General features: G+C 39.9%; 1 protein-coding gene across 2 annotated transcripts in view; it reads left to right on the plus strand.

Annotated features, from left to right (window-relative positions):
• limk1a (LIM domain kinase 1a) overlaps positions 1 to 19,980 on the plus strand; it is a 51,844-nt gene that overhangs the window by 4,984 nt on the left and 26,880 nt on the right. The window contains exon 1 of one of the 2 annotated variants that reach the window (XM_080288979.1): positions 10,759 to 10,933. The exons of the other annotated variant lie outside the window; for it this stretch is intronic. Within the exon in view, the coding sequence (XP_080145105.1) occupies positions 10,845 to 10,933 (89 nt within the window). The 5' untranslated portion in view covers positions 10,759 to 10,844. Of the gene's footprint in view, positions 1 to 10,758; positions 10,934 to 19,980 lie in introns of those variants that run through there. 2 annotated transcript variants of the gene reach the window in all.

The following is a 19,980-nucleotide window of genomic DNA, read 5'->3' on the forward strand; positions in this document are numbered from 1 at the left end:
AAAGTAGTCCTGGCTGCAGACCTGCGTCAGACAAGTGCTAATGTCGAAACCTTCACATGATGCAGTAATGAAACTTTACAGGTGCGTAGCTGAGATCAAAATGAAAATTTGGTGTTTAAAGATGGGTGTGATCTAATTCACAAACACTGAGCAAAGACAGACATTGGCATTGTGGCTGTTGAGACATCTTCTCTAGTTTTGACCTGTAAAATTACAATGTCATGACACCTTCACAGTAAAGAAATTGCAAAAGATGCAGATACACATAGACACAAAGTCACTAGCGGTTTAAACAAGTCCTGACTGGCTTACAGTCAAATGTGTGCTTCTGAAAAATGACATTTAACAATCTGAGAGCTGAGTCAACTCCAACCCTAAGCCATTACATTTTGTAATTTGCCTCACTTATAAGTGTCTCCTTTAACATTTTGCTCACAAAATATGCGTACTCGATTATTTTTATGAAACTATTTTACCCATCGTGTATGAGAAAAGTGGAGATGGGTAATAATTCAGGTCCGTTTCCACTTCTCTTGTCTATGGTGTGCCACAAGGTTCTGTTTTGGGACCTTTATTGTTTCTTTTATATTTGTTCCCTCTTCAGTACTTTTCGAGCACTTTTAAAAACTTTTCCTATCATTGCTGTGCAGATAACATTCAGTTGTATCTCTCTTTTAAGCCACACAATATTTTTAAGCTTCAGGCGCCATTGAAAGTTAGACGGTAGACCTTTTTCTCCAACTTAATGAAGAGACTATAGAAGTGCTTGTTTGTGCTCCTGACAGATTTAATGAAAACTAGGTCCTCTGGCTACATTTGCTACATTTTTTGTCAGGAACCTTGGGATGACCTTTGACTCTCCTTTCACTCTGGATGGTTACGTGAAATCTCTGGTTTGCTCCTGTTTTTTATCACTTAAGAAATACCCCCAAGCTGAGTTCCATTGCGACATGCTCTGACCTCATCACATCTGGATTTCATCATGGCTGCAAGACTTTTAACTATTTTTCTAAGTACTCACGTGTCGCACTGTTGTTAATTCAGTTCCATTAGCTTCAGAGTCCACTGGTTTTTGCTTTTGGAGCTCTGCGTGGACAAGCACCAGCAAACATCAGACAACTTTTACATCCATATGTCCCCAGTAGGCTTCTGAGGTCATGTGATCAAGACTTGCCATAACAGCTTTCTAATAAGCTGGTACTTTACCACATTACCTAAGCAGTTTCTGACGCGTGCTCCACAGCTGTGCGCTCAAAATACTCACAAGTCCAAACTTTGCCTTCGCCTCTTCATGCAATTCTTGTCCCAGTTGACTATCAGTTATGCAGCCTAACCTTACATTGTTAACTGTTGCATTTTTGACCTGAACGATTTAACCCCTTCCCCTTAAATCCCCTTAAATGCAGTAACCCAGCAGGTAACTGCCCCATAGTGTGCAAAAGACCAATAACAACAAAAACAGCATGTATAAATAAAACTTTATTTAATTCCTAAAAACATACAATACTTATAAAACATAAATATTGTCTTTAAGTTTGCCATATGAGTGCTGTTCTCTGTACTTTGACTTCATTACAGATAGTTACAGAAACGTTCAGACTTGACCTGTCTGAAAACCTGTTACGCAATTTTATTTACACAAACCAGAGCAACTCATAGAGGCACTCGCATACCTGAAGTTGCTCAAGACTTTTTCTCCTAATCAACCAAAAGGAGTCGTTCTTACTCCGATGAAGCATACGTTGGTTGAACTCTTGCGTCAAACCTAAAGCCACCCCCATATGAACATTTCTACAGTCCGTGGATTTGGAGAAATGAACAAGCAGGTTTTAGTTTCTGACTCAGATTCTGGTAACTTGCACTACACCATGTTGTGTGTGGGTAGAGAGACTGTGTGTGTCTCTGTGTGAAAGAAATCTATTAACATTTTTGAATTTTAATTGATTTTCATGAGCAGAACTGATCCTATCCTGGTAGACAAAACACAGAAGTTTTTAACATTTCTGCAACTGAATATCAAATGTTGGAGCTTGCATTAGAGTCCAGATCCATCCATTCATTAAATAGATTTAATATTTAATAGGTCAGTCTTCTTCTGTATAAACAAGCTTCCAGCTATCACAAAAGACTTTATGGTCTGAAAGGAAAGCAAAGAGTGTTGTTCGTCTCCTGTTACTTTTCATCCTCTCTGTTAAATATCTTTCATTAGGAGCTCTTATGTTAAGACTGCTGCATGCTGTCCTAAGTTTAAAAGAAAGTTAAAGTGCAGGCGTCACTTAACATTCAGTCAATGCAGCCGCCTTGGGTCATGTGACACGAAGCTCGGAGCAGACAAATTAAGACGTAGTCGCAGATGTTTCAGATGCACTAATGGTGATCGATTCCTTCAGCAAGGCAGAGCCAAGGAAAAATGTGTTTTTATGAAATACCAGAAATAATCAGGTAGATTTCTGGGAGGAATTTCCCTGTAGTAAACATATTAATTCTGTAGATTTCCTCCATCATTTCGCTACTCCTTTTAGTGGTCGCCACAGCGGCTCATCTGCCTCTATCTCACCCTATGCCTAAAATCCTCTGTCACACCAACCCTCTGTGTGTACTCCGTCGCTACATCCATTTAGCTTCTCTGTGGTCTTCCTCTCTTCTTCCTGCTCAGCAGCTCCATATTCAGCATCCATTGTTTAATATTTTCCTAATTAAACTAAACTGGATATAAACAGTCCAGGACTGTCACTTAGTTTCGCGAGTGGAGATTATTAACTTTAAAAGTGGGCTTATTTTTAAATGACTGTTTAGTTTTTTTGATTAACAGGACACAAACGCTGTCGCTGCTTTTCTTACTGATGATCTTATGTAACGTTTCCTTCTCTTTCTCTCCTTTCTTTCTACTCATCTCACATCCTTCATGGAGATAACCTTGTTTGTGAGAAGCAGGAGAACAAACAGCCACTCGCTGAGGAGTCCTCCTGCTGTTTAAGCACTCAAAGCTTCACAAGTCAGCCTCCGTGCCTCTGATCACTATTACTTTATCTTGTTTTTTTTTTAAATTTCATAATTAATTAAGAAAATAAAAAATAATCTGAGACTGAAAAGATGATTTCTGAGTGGGTTCTGACCAAGATAGAAAACAGCTCAGGCAGAATAGTGCATATAAACACATGCACACAATGGTTTACACATAGAAGTAAATTAAATGCATAAATAATGAAGTGTACTGACGTGAGGATTAAAAATGTCTTAACTAAAGCCAAAATAAGCACTGTAGGTCAAACAGGGTCAATGATGGTCACGTATAACAGATGTGACTACCAGATGTGACTTCCTCCAAATGTACTATAATTCATCCTCAGCAGTTTGAAAACCAGCTTTTCAAACTGTTGTATAAACAGAGGTTTTTTTTAGTGTGTTTTAGGGTTTTTTTTGTTCCACACTTTGTTATCCCCTTTCCCAACCACACTGCCTACATTACCCTGAATGCAACTCAGACACCGATGTATATTCACAGATTTGGGTGCGCTATCATGAAAAAGTACAGACATGAAAACTACAATTCATCCAGTGCCCACTTGAGGCTGGCTGCAAGTGAGTCAATTCAAACAGACTCCCGTGGTCAGTTTTTACATCAATTTGTAATGTTTGTGTATTCTGAAGACAGATAATACGGCCTGCTGTTAGGAACAGGGCACCCTGAGATCTCTGCCCCATTTTTAGAAGTGAAAGTGAGGTACTTGGTAGTTCATCCACCTTTACTGTTTATGGATGCAGCATGCTAACCAACTTTGCTGTGATTGTGTCCGTGCTGTAAGACTTTTTCCCAGTCTGTTGTAGCATACTCCTCAGACATTATACAAATGTGCTGGGCCACCGAAAGATTATATATACAGCAGCTGCTTGGCCATGGGAAACACATGCAATGAAACTCCCGGCACGCAGACCGTTGGTGAGGTGCATTGTACCCTTTACGTACTGTGTAACGTTATGCACTCTGCCACTTCATGATGGAGTTCCTAAAAGCTTACACTTTGCAGTAATACAAGTTAGAGTTGATCGCTCCATCTAGGATGGAAGGAGTTTCACAAAATGACTTGCAGAGGTGACGTCCATTTAAGCAGTGCTTAATTTAAGGAGCTCTTTAGAACAAACAGTTCTTTCACAAATTTTTGTAAAGGCAGACCCCATGGCTACATGCTTCATTTTATACACCTGTGGCCGATAGCTGCCCACACACAGGTAGAAACTGTGTTTAATATGGGGACTGGTAGACAAAGACAAAAACTTACTAATTCACCCATTCTTAGTATTTGAAATAAAGTTTGAGGGTCAATATAGCAAAAGGTCATTGGAGATATCCTGGAAAACCTAAAGTAATGGCAGGCATGGAGGTCCTGGTGGTTATGTCTTTCTTATAATGTCAGTCTGTGGATAATGCAGAGTCACCTGTCTTCGAACAGAGATGAGGAGCAGTTGAAAAGGTCACATTCTTCTAATACCACATTGTTTTTCCTTCATTTAAATTTTGATCAGTAAATTACTCAGATGATATCACCACATGTGTAGACATAAATTCTTTAAAAAGAGAATTTTAAAGGTTGAAGAATCTTCGGGGTTATACAGAAACAAATACTAATACAGAGCTGGTGCTGCTGCCTAAATCTGTTGGCCGAACGGTGTAGCTGTCATCAGTTGGATCGGCTTACATTCAAACACACTCGCAGTGCCTCCACTGGTCACAGGTGGCATAGTGCAGCTGTATCTCATCTACAGTGCAAAGAATTTGCATGGAGACCTCTTCTTGGTCATTGTTAACGGGCATCACATGTAATCAAAAAGCCACATTTCACTGATAGTAGCTTTTAATAGTTGCACTGACTCAGCTTTATTGTCTATTGATTTTGACTGGCTGTAAAGGTAGTAAATGTCCAGCTGCGTTTTCGAGTCTTGCCTGTTTTCGTCAGTTCATCCGAGCTGGTCAGTGGGTTGGCTTGAAACTCAGCTCTGAGTGGGTCATTAATGATTTCCTCCTGGCCAGATATCTGAATGGGAAATCTGAGGAGGGCATCCTGGCGAAGGGTTGAGTCCACAATGGTTTGTGGTATCTAAATGCACGGTGAGCACAGATAGGGAGTTACAAATGACTGAGAAGGGCTGCTGCAGGTTTCTGTGCATGCTTTTTCCACCCTGACTTTTAAAGTAAAAGCACTTTTACTTGTGTTATCTGCTGTCAAGAGCCTCGTGTAGCTGATTCAGACGTGAGCTCTGTGTCAGCTCCATCACACTTGTTTGAGGTGTCAGATATCAGCTTGTAGCTTTCAGCCCTTCTACTCCTCCACCATGTAGTGATGCTACACACACCAGAACTGTTGAATTAATAACAGGAGAGAAGCTGTGTGTGTGATGGAGGTCTGTAAAAAGAGAGTTTTCCCCCTCGAGAGCACAAATGGATAGAAATTAGAACAGGATCTTCAGAGAGAAACAGATTTCCATGGTAAATGAAGGTTGAACATTGGTGGGAAAGTGAGGAGTGGGACAGGGACTTTCTGGAGCTTAAATCCTAACCCAAAAAAGAAGTTTTCCTCTGAAAACAGCAGGAGCTAGGCTTCATGGGAAATCGCAGTCAGGCTCTCAGTATGAACTGTTTTTTTTTTTCCATTTACATCAAAGCTGAACTGCAAAACAACATTAATGCATCCACAATATTTATTCATCTATACTGATCTGAAACTTCCATTATGTTGATTTATTCAAACATGTTGGTTGTAATTTGTTACTCAGAGATGTGTGTTACAGGCTTTCTTTCTTAAATATGATCCACATGTTTGACTTTACGTCTGATGCCCATCCTGAAGCTAGCCTTCTCATTTATCTGGGCCTGTGGCCCCCTTGATCACCGTAAACAGACTGGCCATGACCTTTGACCTCACTTGCTGTACTTTCACGTTTTTCTGGCCTTTTTCAGCTTTATTTGATAGATACAGTGAAGAAAGGACAGGAAAGCAGGGTCAGATAAAGTCAAAGGGCTGCGGAGTCACATGTTGGGCCGGTCGCTTTCTTCCGTATGGCGTGTGGTCGCCTGATTAACGCACTGAGCTAAACCAGCACCCAATAAACAGTACTTTGATGAATAATAAAAACATTTATGGCGTTTTTAATGGCTTGTACTTAATTTCTTGCTGCCCCGGCACTGAATAACCTTCACTAACGTTTCTCATTTTATCTTGTGGTGAGTTCACTAGTCCGACTAAAACATGCTGAACGTCTCAGTGCTTCATGATTTTTAATTATTCATTTATTCATTATATCTTAAAAGGACCATAACGAGTCAGAAGGCAGCGAGAGTCCCTTTGTAAATTTCATTGATTTGAAAACCTTAAATTTAGGAATTGAACAACTCCATGGAAAAATTGTGTGGATCAGGATCACTATGAAAGGAGTGCACCTCAAACTGCTGTGGCCTCTCTGATTTAGGGGATAGGTTGGTTTCTGCTCTTCGTCTGACACGGCCATGTGTTTGTCTTGTAGTCTGATTCACCAGCTTACAGTAAAGCTAAATAATGACTTTTCTAATTTAGAATAAAAAATAAAACTGCTGTAAAATGAGTTCATTAAATCAGATAAAGCTGAACTGAAAATCAATATTTATTTTTCCCTCTGAACACTCGACTGCTGCTGCACTTTCTCTCCAGTGCGCTGCAGCCCCTTGCATGTGCACGTCTGATCACCTGCAGTGGGTTTTTTTCCCTGATGCTGATAGTGCACAAATGCTTATGTGTTTCCACACTGTGTTATCAACAAACATGGAGCTTTTTATGATGGTTTAAGGAAGGATGAGTATACTTTAAGTCTGCTGCTCTGCCTGCACTGTGGGGCTCACACATTTACGTCTCCATCTGTCCTGTACGCTTACTCACATCTGCAGGACAAACATTACAGCCCTCGACGAATTTTAAAAAGCGCTTGAGATCGTTTATTGGTGGCAGCGCTCTGCGATACTCATTGTGTCAGTGACAGAAAGCATGAAGAGGCTGCAGTGACTCAGCTGCTTTCACCTGCAGATGAACTCTGCCTGGTAACAGAAGCTCCAGAATGTGACGGAGACTCGACGTCAAGTAGTGGCAGGCTGAAAGGACAGAAAACTGCCTCAGGAAAACAAAGTCGTTTTAAATAAAGGTTTGTTAAAGATTAAACAAGGATTTGACTAACAGAAAATACTGTACATCCTTTCATATACAGGGCTTTGCAGAAATCTTGAACGGTCCCTCATTTTTTAATGTTTTTGCTTGCAAGTTAGACTTTCTTGTAATTTTTTAAAAGTGGTCTTGAGCAGTAGTTCTGCAGGCTTTCCAAAGGTCTTTCAGAGTTTTTCCATTGGAAATTGTCTGCTTTTTCACTCATGTAAGTCCTGTCCTTGTACCTGAGCATTTTTAGAGGAATTTCCTTTTTGTTAAGCAACTTAACACTGATCATTCAAGCTTATAAAAGGCACCTCACTCAAGAATTAAGCAGTGTTGTGTCCACACATAACAGACAACGTGGCAAAGAAGCTATTTTAAACTGTATCTTTAGACACGTTGATACTGACAGCCTGTGACAAAAACACAAGTTTGTTTCCATTCTTTTCTATTGAATCAGGTCATCTTGACCATGTCTCCAGACCTAAAAGCATTTAGTTGCTGCCATGTGACTGGGTGACTAAACATTTGTGTTAATGTCTTGATGCATGATCAATCATCTGGGTAAGGAAATCCCAGAAAACTGATTCTGTTCATCTAGACGTTGCGTTCTTAGTGGGAGTACAAAACCAGTTGTACCTAATAAAGTGAGTGCTGAGTGTATACTCACACAGAAATCTGATAAGGAATAAGACACAGGAAACGAGACAGGGCTGAACACAATCAATGAAGTGAAGACACAGAGGAAGCAAAAATGAAACAGGCCATCACAGAGAGCAAACTACAAAGTAAGACAAAGGATGCTAATCCTAGCCCAACCCGCTATAACAAGAAAACGTGTCCCCTGTGTCCATTATACGAGAATGCAGAATTTGCAGTAAGCTACAGTAACAGCAGTGGGAGCTATTTTATTTCACGCCAACATGAAAATAATCACAAGTGGGTGTTTGAACAGACATTATTAAGACATTTACACTTATACACATATTAGCCCCCTAGCTTAATCGTTTCCGGCCCTAGAATTTACTTAAACCGTTTTTTGCTCACTACAGACTTTGTATCTCCCCCTGCTGGTAATGCAGTTTTTGCCTAGCCTCAGTACAAAGTATGGGCAAGGAAGCACCCAGGGATAAAGGGGGGAGGAGGGCAATGACAACAATCTTAAAATACTAGACACCTGAGGCCTGTAACTATGAAGCAATATTTAATGAAGTTACCCAGGTAACTAGAATTAATCCTCGGTTTTGATCATGTTAATGTGGGTCGTTTCTCACTGTGGTATTTTGCCATGGTAACTCATGCTGCTGTAGAGCATTTCTGAAAGATCCCTGAGACTTTGGTGCATGGTGAGTAGGGAGAGTTTACATTTTTTTAGTACTATTCAAAGTTTTTGTGTTTCCCCTGAATCTTCTTATATGTAACCATTTCATTTTTGAAATTAATTTTTTGAAAGCAAAAATATGATGATCCCAAAACAGAGCAGCTATCAGTACTTATTGATCCCATATCAACTTCACACATAGTCGAAGCCTTTGTTTGATTTTTTTTCCTTACACCACCGAGGCTGCGGTTTAAAGAATAAAAACTGAAATAGTCTTTTAAAGCCTAATTTAAAGAAACACTTGATGATAATCCATCGGATTATCTCATGTGTTAATGATAGAGTTGTTGGACTGACAGTCAGCGTTTTTGCCCGCTATCTTTCCTGGCTTCAGATAAGCTAAACTGTCTTAATGTAGCCGCTTTTTGACAGCCTCATTGGACAAAGCACTTAAAGTGCACACATGTTCATTCAGTGCTTTAAATATATGGTGCTCTTTCTTTCATGTTGCTGCTTTCGGTCAACCTGTTTAACCTATTAATATTGGAATAATAGTTTCATTTTCCTGGCATCACCCCCGCTTCCATGTGAACATGCAGGGGACACCCTGGGTTAACATACAGAGCAGATAACCGATTACTGGATTGCTAATCTTAGGGTGAGTGACTCCAGATAACAGAAATATACCCCAGGTATGCTGAACTCACAGACCTCAGAAAACACAATGACAACTAACCCCCAGAAAAATCTCATTAAAATACTAATACTATAAAATATTGAGGAGATTAGAGCAGTAATCCTAATCCTAAATAACAAAAAAGAAAACTTAAACAGAAACTGAAACTTGAATAATTCTCTAAGTGTTCAAAACCACAACAAATCACACAAAAGCTCTTTTACTGGAATCAATAAAAAACTGAGAAAATGAAACCAAACAGAAAACACTTCCCAAAATAACACTGAAACTCCAAAAATCCCAAACATGCACAATAATTCTGTCAAACAAATGAAATGTGTGGAAAAATATAGCAGCAGAAAAGTAAAACTTGAAGCGCGAGTGTTGCGAACTTCTTTTGTAAGTAAATTACTTCACTAAATCTTTACCATGTAAGCTTATTAGCTGCCTCTAAAGTGCTGATGGAGCTCTAACTTATGGGGGCTTGTTTACGCTGCTGAATATATATACTTTTTTTTAAACTATTTTACTATTTTTATATTTTTTCCTCAAAATTTGGGGTTATGTCAAAATTCTGACTTACTCAGAGGGTTGAATCAAAATTATTATTAGACATAATAAAAACATATGACTTATGGATGCGGTGGGGGGGGGGGTCTGTGGCAGACACAAGCTTCATTCATCAGGGCTTCCACAATGAGGGGCTGACCAGTGAGCAAGCGGTAACTAAACTTTCAAAATAAGAGCATGGCAATTGTTTCCTTGAAAACAAATGAATAAAAAAATGCTAACCTGTTTCTGTTTCCTGCAGGAACAGTAATTTGTTAACATGATTATGTGCTGAAGGTAATTTGATGTGTGGACTAACTGTGACTGATTCTATTTCTGAACTATCTCAAACATATGTTGATTGGCTGATATCAGCTTATCACTAAAGACTCTGCTGTCTGACTGGTTTGAATGTGGTTACTGTGGAAGCTTGTCTCCACCGCTCAGCCAGCGTAAGTCAAAACTTTAGGTTATTATCTCAAATTTGGAGTTAGTTACCTCAAACATTTGGACTCCAAACTTATGGGAAAATATCTCCAAATAAAGAAATAAAATTGAAATTTTAAGTTACTAAATGAGACGATGACCTGAAATTTTGAATTGGGTGGCATTTTTTCCCTCCTTTTTCTGGGTTAGAAACTAGCTTCAACGGGTTGCTGATTTCTCTGTGAGTAAGGTTACACCTTGCTCAGGAGCTGCTTCCTCTCTTCACCTCACCCCATCCTTCATAAAACGAAGCTCTCTGGTGCTCCTGTGAAGAGGTTGGTAAATCTAATAGTTTGAGAGGCCGTGGAAGGGTTTAATAGATGATGGATAAGAGGAAAATTTCATTTGCTCCGCCACAGCCTTTAAATGTATTGACGAGTGCAGGAAATTTGCCTCATGAAGTTTCAACAGAAGAAATGAGCTGCTGCGAGGAAGGCAGGGCCACTGTGGGCAAAGCCTCTGCTGTCACAGGGTCGAGTCTCCCAGAGGACGAGAACAGGAAGTGGCTGATAAAGAAGTGTGACCCTCTCTATACACAGCTGCACTCAGAGAGGAAGCAGAGGAAGGGAGAGACACTGACGCTTGTGACAGCGAGGCCGTGAAGCTGGGCGAGCTTAGTGAGTCAAACATCAGAGCTGCTGACATGAGTCTGTCTTCGGACTGTCTAAACAACGCCTTTGCTCCCTCGGGTGACATGTCAGCAAAGAAGCAACACAGCAGGCAGCCCAGAGTGTGAGTGCACCCATCAGTCTATGTTTATAGATGATAACAATGATGTTTGAGCTGCTGAGAGCGAAACAGAACTTTAGCTTGGATGTAAGTCGTGCTCCGAGCTTATTTGAAAACTCTTGTTTAGTCCAAAGTACTAAACAAGTGTAGAACTTTTTGTGGACTTTTTGTTCTGGCTGTCTTTTTGTTGGTCTTATTTGACAGTGTTGCAGTTTTCAAAACTTTATTTAACCCTATTGACCTTGACAAACCATTATTTTCCAAGCTGATGAAGTGTTTAAAGTATAAAATATATAAAAACTGTTTAAAGGAGGATGTTTCTGTTGGACTAACTGTTCAAAAGTGTACGCGACCATCGTCAAAACTCAAAATCTTCATTTTCGCATTATAAATCATTTAAAAAATAATTAAATGATTAGACTAATTAACAGGAACAGATTAATGAAAAATGTATTTGCTTAATTCTGTCAAAAAAGTTGGACTAAGAATTGAGTTTATGGCTAAATTTGTCCTAAAAAGTAACTTGTAACTAGTGATTATTTTCACTATGGATTTATTTACTGGTAATATATTAGTGACTTATTAATATTCTCATCTTTATATATATTTTTTTCTTGGTGCAGCTCAAAACCCAATTAATTATTAGACAAAAAAAGGCAGTAAACTAACCCCAAAGAGAAAGTGTGGTGGTTGGTTAGGAGTGTCTTTCACTTTCTCTGTGCTGGCATGAAAAGCAGCACTAAGTGTATTCTGATATGCATGAACTATGTTCCTTGTATATATTCTGACCAACAGTCTTTAGGAATGCACTTGAGGGTGATGCAGTAACTGAAATTAACTCATTTCTCTTAAATGATCTCTCACTTCTCCAAAGTGCCGGCACACGTCAGTCCTCGGTGTCGTTCACACTTCCGTCTCTCTGGATGCAAAAGCCCCTGAACTTCCTGACTTCCCTCTTTTAAAAGTGCCACCATGAATCAAACGCTGCTGTCCCACATGTGACTGACACCGCGGGCTCAACGTCGTTGTTTTTTTTATGGGATAGACGTGCTTACGTCACCACCCTCGAGCAAAGTCGTGTGTTTTTTGTGAGTCACGTACTAGATGAGAATGCACTTTCTGGGCTTAGCACATTTATTTATTTTTTGGCTGTTTGTGTCTTAGAAGATAATGTAAGCATTATCCAGAACAACCAGGCACTCTGAGGGGACACTCAGTCCTCTCATTAACAACAGAGATGACGGTGGGATGAGCCCTAAAACGCTGGTCAAACTGGGAAAATAAAGTCAGTTTCGATGGTTGTATATTTAATTTTATGATTAGTTTTTCTCTGTGAAAGAATTAACTATTATACTTACTCCGATGCTCTGTTCTGTTAAGTCTGTTTTCATATTTTTTTCACCGTGTTTGCTTCTCTAACAAAGACGTTTGGTGATGCAACTTATTTTTTGTCAAGTTTTTCTTCCAATATTTACTCAAATTGTATTGACTTCCTCTTTTGAGGAAATAGAAAGTCATTACTTGTTTCCTCTTTTACGAACTTGAGACTATCACAGGAAGTTCTTAGGTGTTAATGTGGTAGTTCTGCAGGATATTGGACAACATTTAACATTTCCTGTGTTGTTTAATGGTCGCAATTGTAGCTTTTGAAAATCTAGAAAAACATCATATGAGTCTCCTTCCTCTGCCTGCACCTCGTCAAATTCATATCTGGAGTTCATGCCGGCTGATAATATTTGCAGCGGGGAGGAAAAAGTCGTCCTGTGTGACGGGTGTATTTTTATTAATCGCCTTTTTCCCAGCTCTAACCTTTGGCACTCGCTCCTGTGCTTTAATCACACTTTAAAAATTCAATTTTGTTCTGTTTGGAGGAGATGGAGTCCAGACTTAAACCCTGAATGGGATTAAAAAAGATGAAGAATATTAAAGTCCACATTTTGTCACTGTTGAAAGAGTCCTGCCAGTTTCATATCTGACCTTCATCATTTTACAGGGACAAAAAATAAGCTAAGCTAAGCTCACAAGAATAACGATGTTCTAGTTTTGCAGCATGATTGTGTTGAGAACAGCCCATTAATAGTTCAGCATGTAGATTAGTTTGAAAGCCAAAAAACTTCACATCCTACACTTCAAATATTTTAGCAGTTGTTAACAGGAGTGTAAAAAACAATAGGGCCCAAACTAAAGTTTACCTAAATGTCCGGGCAGTAGCAGCATTGTTTTGTTTTTTCCTCCTAACAAAAATCATTTTCTTTCAACTTTCAACTCTCACCCGCCTGTCCACACCCACCTGTGATGCCTTACCCACACTACCTGTTGGGGGGAAAATAAAACTGCCATGTGACGCAGTAGAGGACTCTCTGACACCAAACCAGAAACAACGACACGATTATGTGATTAATGAGTCCACAAACAAAAACACAACTGTAACAATAAAGTCACATACATCATAGACAAAGACGAGACAAACAAGTAAATCCTTTTAAATGAAGTGTGCATGTGCTGGTAACTGTATGTTTACTCTGCTTGAGTCTCATAATGTATGATTAGAAGGGGGAGCCAAGAAGGGCACACTTCAGGTTCAGTAAAGTGGAGCAGCATCAGTAACTGGGTTGATTCTGTCTCAGTTTATCAAGTTTAAAATATTCCAAGGGAAAGATACACCTTCTATAAGGAATTATGCAAAATTTCAGGTCCCTATTGTCCTAATATAGCTTTCTAAATTATACATTGAGTTGGTTTATCAGTATTATTATTATTATTATTATTAATATTAATATAGTTATATGTTCTTTAAAATTGTCTAAATCAGGTGAATTGCTTCACAGACAGTTTGAAACCAGAAAAACACATTTAACTTCAGTGTGATACTTTCCTGGTATGACACCATGTACCAAATCTAAATCTGCTTATGTTTAAGGCTGGTTAAACGAGAGAGAATGTCATCACTATGTGCTTTTGTTTATGAGAAGCTGTAAACAAAACATTAGTCGCCTACCTGCAAATTTGTGGTTTCTGCAGGCCTCCAAATCTGCAAACATTCAAATATGTTCCATGCAACAAGCCTGAGAGTCCACATTCACAGAGCCATGGTACCAGATATTTGCCCTAAAAGATTAGCAGTGGAGAACTAGCTAATGATTTTTTCTACATGTGCAAAGTCCTCCAAATTTTAAAGTGGCATCTCAGTTAAACCCATGCTAGAAAAATGCATTTTGAGAATAAAATTGATAAGAATTTTGCATAAATCCTATTAAAAGTCTTTGTGTTTTTTTTTAATAGTGGTCCATGCAGTTGTTGATAATTCAGCAAAATAGTCTGGTGTGTGACTCACCTGTCCAACCACATAACCTCATACTTTGAGCTCATAGCATTGGTTCTCATGATTAATGCTAACAGTAAGTGTCCGGATAAAGCTTTTGTAGTGAGGTACTGTTATAACCACTGAACAATTCACTGGTTTCATTTCATGTGTTAGTGTTTAAGCTTGGAGTTGGTCTGTAAAAGAAACCTGCTACTGAATGAGACCTACTAAACAGCTCTCCCAAAGCTCCCAGATACCTTTTATCATCTTCCTCGATGGAACAAGTGAGACGGCCAGCGAGCCGACTGCACTGACAATCGGTCAGTCTACATGGCTTAGCAGTCACAAAGGAAACTGCTGCCGTGCACTCCATTCACTCACAGTCTGCCAGAGCTCCTGTTTACCAGCTGAATAGACCGCCGGGCCTGGAATAAAGAGTCTCTCCCACGGGCTGAAACACTTGTTCAGCAGAGTTGAGCCTCAGGAGGATGTCATTATATTTACTGTTTAAAATGCACAGCCCGCTCTCCTTGGCTGGTTCTCAATTCCTTAAGAGTAGCAGAAAACATGAGGGGTCAGCGTGAGTGTGGATGCTGCTGAGTCTGCCAAGGTCAGGGGAGCGGGGTGAAGCCTGATTGGCTGCGCTGATTTCCGGGTACCACCCAATAGAGTGAGACTGAGGGTGAGCAGAAGGTGATGAGGTAATGCCTGGTTTTTTATGAGAGAGGGTGACATCATCGTTGTGGCATTTTGCGTTGCCGTGGAGAAGGAGGAAGGGGGAACCAGGCAGGGGGAGGGCGCGTGGGAATGGGCCTGATGAATGTGTCTGTGCTGTGTGTTAATGTGTAAAGGCTGACTGAATCAAAGAGTCCAGCTCAGACAGAAAAAAGTCCTCATAGTCAGAGTTTTAACACACATGATCCTTTTATGTCACTGACATGTTGGACATCCTCCTTTCCTTCCTGAGAAAATATCAGGAGTGGAAATTTGGCTCCAGACCAGCAATCTAATCTATTTATGTCTCCTTTGAGGGGCGTCCCCCAGACAGTCGTTTCCTCAGCTTGACTTTCCCCCCTGTGTGTGCATGTATGTGTGTGTGAGACCACCCCTCCATCTCAGTGCTCCTTTCTCTTTTGCCTGAGGTTGATTTGAGCCTATCCTCCACACACAGTAACAACAGCTGAGTGCTCACTCTGGGGTTTTTGCACAGTAGGCAAATTTGTTTCTATCACCGTCAAATATCATACACGTTTGATGTCCGTTGTCTAATTCTTCTAGATTTTTCTGGGCAGACGGGCAGACCTGTTTATTGGCTTATTGATCATAGGTACTCTCAGCATTTCATCTGTCTTTGCTGATAGAAGGAAGATGGATGTCCTGAGCTTGACTCGGATGATGGAAGATTTAATAATTGATGAAGAGATGCTTGTGTGTGCTGGTACGCGCGTGCGTGTTTGGGAGGTGCAGCAGTCCTATACACACATACTGTTTCCTTTTGAGCCCTCCCGTTTCCTGTAGCCACCTCAGCCTTCACCTCATTCAATGACCTGTGGTTATATGTACACACCCACACACAAAGACACATCACAAAATGCTGACCAGGACCGGGTGGGCGGCGGTGTTTGTGTGGGAGACTTGTTTGCTTTTACTTCACTGCGAGGCGTTCGAGTCATCAGAGAATAAAATCTAAGACATGTTTTCACGTACTAGCAAGTTAGCTCAAACTGAGGCGATAGTACTTGCATATATTTAGAATATGTAATATGGGAATTTATTGGTGTATATTTTAGTCAAGAAAAACTACAGGCAACATATCCAAAACTGTGCCGTTCCAGCTTCACAAATGCAGCCCTTTCTTTCTTATCTCACGTTGTATTCAGTGATGGTGAGCTGAGCAGACTGGTTCAGTATGTCAGGCTAGTCTATGGGCAGTTAAATGGCATTTTATAAACTTATTTAAATTAAGCCTTTAAAAAAATCTTGAGGTTACTTACTACTTTAAACTTGATGTCTACTTTGATTACATGTGGGAGAAAATAATTGTAATCTTGCTTCCTTTTGTATTTGCTACAGTGCAGATTTATATTTACGAGCACAAAGCTCTGCATGTCAGTTCAGCCTCGCCATGACAGCTGAAATAATGTGGACATTTATCCCCAATAAATTATTCATTGTCTGTCTGCGCGTCTGCTGTGTATTCCTGATTGACGCAAACCTGTAGAAGTGCAGGAAATTCTTCTCGCTGTTGAATTATCCTGTCTTTTTGAGATTTATTTCTTCCTTTAGTATGAGAAGTGTTAAAATTTTCCAGAGCCCAAGTGAATGTGTTTAAGTGTCCTGCTAAGCAGTCCAGAACCCAAAGATACTCCTTTTTTAAATTTTGCTGTGAGATGAACAATGTATTCTCACAACCTGCAAACACGAAATATTTTTTCAATAGTGCACTTTCCTTGACAAGCAACTTAAACAACAGATCAATCTAAATATTTGTGGATCAATTTCCCTGCAAATTGGCTAATTGACAAGAAAACTAATTTAAATAAACTAATTTAAATAATTTACTAACTAATCATTGCAAATCTGATAAAAAGGACTGTTCAAAAACTCCCAATATAGACACAGACTTAATTTAATCCAACGCTGGGTAGATTCACTTCACCGCACAAGACAAAAATCCAAAAATCCAATGATTGGCCTGTTTTTAGTTTAATCACTGCTAATTAAAAAAGCAACTTTAATTGGTTTATCCTTTCAAATTTCATGTAACATTGATATTTTCATTTTAATATAACGGAAAATATGATGATTAATGAAGTTTGATCAACTTAATTATTCTAATTTTACTTCAAAGCCACATAAATAAATACAATGTGGTCTGTTTACATGTTGAAATGTACTGTGTGTTATTTCAGATGAGATGTGTTCGGTCACATCTGTGTCGTCTTGTCTCATTCATTGTGTTTACATTTCCAATTGAGTCAGTCAGAAGATACATGTCTCTCCATTCATTCATTCATTCATTCATTCATTCATACCAGCTGGACAAGCTAATCACGTTAGGTATCGACCCGGGTCAGGCTGTCATTGTGACGAACAGATGAAGAGTCATTCACAAACATATTACATCATAGAGCTGTCCAATGAGATCATCTGATCCATCACTGATAGCGTTTCAGCACATTTAGCAGCATGTTAGTCCTACATGCACATTTATGGATATGTCGTGTATCAGAATGGAAACATTTTATATAAATGCACTGATTCAAGCTTCTTTTTTTATCTAGCCAATTTGGCCATTATAATGAAAAATGCAAAAGAAAGAGTCTTCTCAAATCCAATGTTGTAGTTTTGTTTTCTTGGATATTTCATAATAACCATAAAACATATTTGCAGTGTGCATCAGAAAGAACAGAATGAACTGAAATAACCTCAGAAGTTTGATTTTGAAGTTTTGCACATTTTGTCAACAACTTCATTCCTTTTTTTTCTTGTTTAACCAAACCAGCCCATTTTTCTATTAATATAGCTCAATACTGCAATCTTAAACAATGTTTCCACACAGTTATAAGAGATATTTGTCAATCCAGTGAAGATTCATGTTTGTTGAGCTTGACTAAAACCTTAAAAAACTTACAAAATACAGAATTCAAAAAACTAATTTATTCTAACATTTCAATATTAAGACTGTTCTCTGACCAGAAAGAAGTGGTCAGGGTTAACCTGTCATAGACCTGGACATACCGGTAGCTTACAGATCTTAAAAAAATGAGACTTAAGCCTGCATTCTTCATAATGGGCAGCAGGGGGCGAGTCATCTATCTGTCTGCCCATATTCACTCACTGGCCACATTAGGTACACCTTGCTAGTACTGATCTAGACTCCTTTTTTCCTTCAGAGCTTCCTTAATTATTAATGGCAACAAGGTGTTGGAAACATTCTCCTGAGATTTTTGTCTGTACTGACAAATCTGCAGCACAAATGTGCTCTATTGGATTGAGATCTGATGACTGTGGAGGTCATTTGAGTACAGTGGCCTCATTGTCATGTTCAAGAAATAAGTTTGAGATGATTTGAGCTTTAAGACATGGCGTGTTATCATGCTGGAAGCAGCCATCAGAAGATCCTTGCACTGTGATCATACAGTCTGGACATGGTAGGCTGTAGCATTTAAATGATGCCCATTTGGTACCAAGAGACCCAAAGTGTGCCAAGAATATATCCCCCACATCGTCACACTGTCACCACCATCCTGAATCATTTATACAAGTCAGGATGGATCCATGGTTTCATGCTGTTTACACCAAATGCTGACCTTACCATCTGAATGTAGCAGCAGAAACCGAGACTCATCAGACCAGGCAAAGCTTTCAATCTGTAGTGGCTGCTATTCGGCTGCTATAGTCTATGTTGTGTAAAACTTAAAGATAGAAGATTTTGTCTGAGCACAAATGCCTCAACAGACACTGAGTAACACGTGATGGCACTTGGATAGAGAGCAGATGTTTGTGGAGGAAGGTGAGGTGAGAGGCAGGGTAAAAAAAAACTGCCTCCTTTTGACCTGGAAAAGGAATGTATTCCTCTTTCAGATACTTTCAGCTAATTCCACCAGGGATCCGAGCAGGAGAGGGGGAACAGTTGCAGATTTACTCACTCCCCTCCTTTAATCTCAGCTCTTCTGTCATTGGTTGTTTCCTCCCCTCTGAGATCCAGCTGGCATTCATTGTGTCTAAAATCTGCTCTGCCCCCTCTCATTGGTCTGTGGGAGTTAGTTATGTCTGTGCAGCCTGCATGTGCATTTCTTTACCCCTGCCCCTTTTCTAGTGTTTGTCAGGTCATTGTAACTTAGATTAAGTGAACCATCAGCACTGCTTGTATTACAGTAAAATATATATTGTTTTATTTTAATTTTTCCCCTACAGTGAGGAGTTGTCAGAGCTCAGCAGGGTATGAGAAACTGTTAAGCTCTCTACTAGTTAGATTTTTGGAGCATCATAGCAGAACGGGCAGAGGCTCTAACTGAGTCTTTCACACTGATAATCCTCTTACACGTCAATGCCACCACACCCCCAAACACAATCACACAAAAACACCAAAAGAGAGCCAACAAATACACATTAACACACTATTTTTTTATTGTGGTGGGGCTTTTTTTCCCCTCCACGGGAGTCTTGGGTTGTAATTCAGCTTTGCTGCATGTCTGCTTTACCTCAGAGATAAGATTTTTGTGCTGAAGGCAGAAATTTTGCAATCTCCTCCTGGGAGGCACTAATGTATTCACTCATATCTTTAATACGCTGCTACCCCTCAGGACTACATGGAGACAAATTTCAGAAAGTAGCAGACCCACTGAGCTTTACAATGACTCCTAGAATTGCATGCGTCCCACCCAGGTATGACTTTGCCTCAGCAGGACCTCTCAGGATGTGTACGTGTGAAGTGATAGACAGTTATTGAGGGGCAGAGAGCCAAGACAGCCGAGTAGCTCCTGGCTCGGCACTGCGGACGTCTTCCGAAAGCCTTGACCCACTTCAAAGTCTCCTCCTCCCCCCTGCTCACCCAGACGCGCTGCATACTGAAGCAGCTCTGCCACAATCTGCTGAGCTGCAGTGAAGCTCTGCATGCGGACACTGGGGAGACTGAGTGTGTCTGTCTAATAAATAAATTGCATGTGTGTCAGTATGTGCTGCAAGGTCATGTGAAGGTGAAAGGCCTCGGGGAAAGTCACAGAAAGTTGCTGCTTCTGCT

The sequence above is a fragment of the Astatotilapia calliptera genome, chromosome 14 (genome assembly GCF_964374335.1).
Source record: "Astatotilapia calliptera chromosome 14, fAstCal68.1, whole genome shotgun sequence".
NCBI classification, from domain to species: Eukaryota; Metazoa; Chordata; class Actinopteri; order Cichliformes; family Cichlidae; genus Astatotilapia; species Astatotilapia calliptera.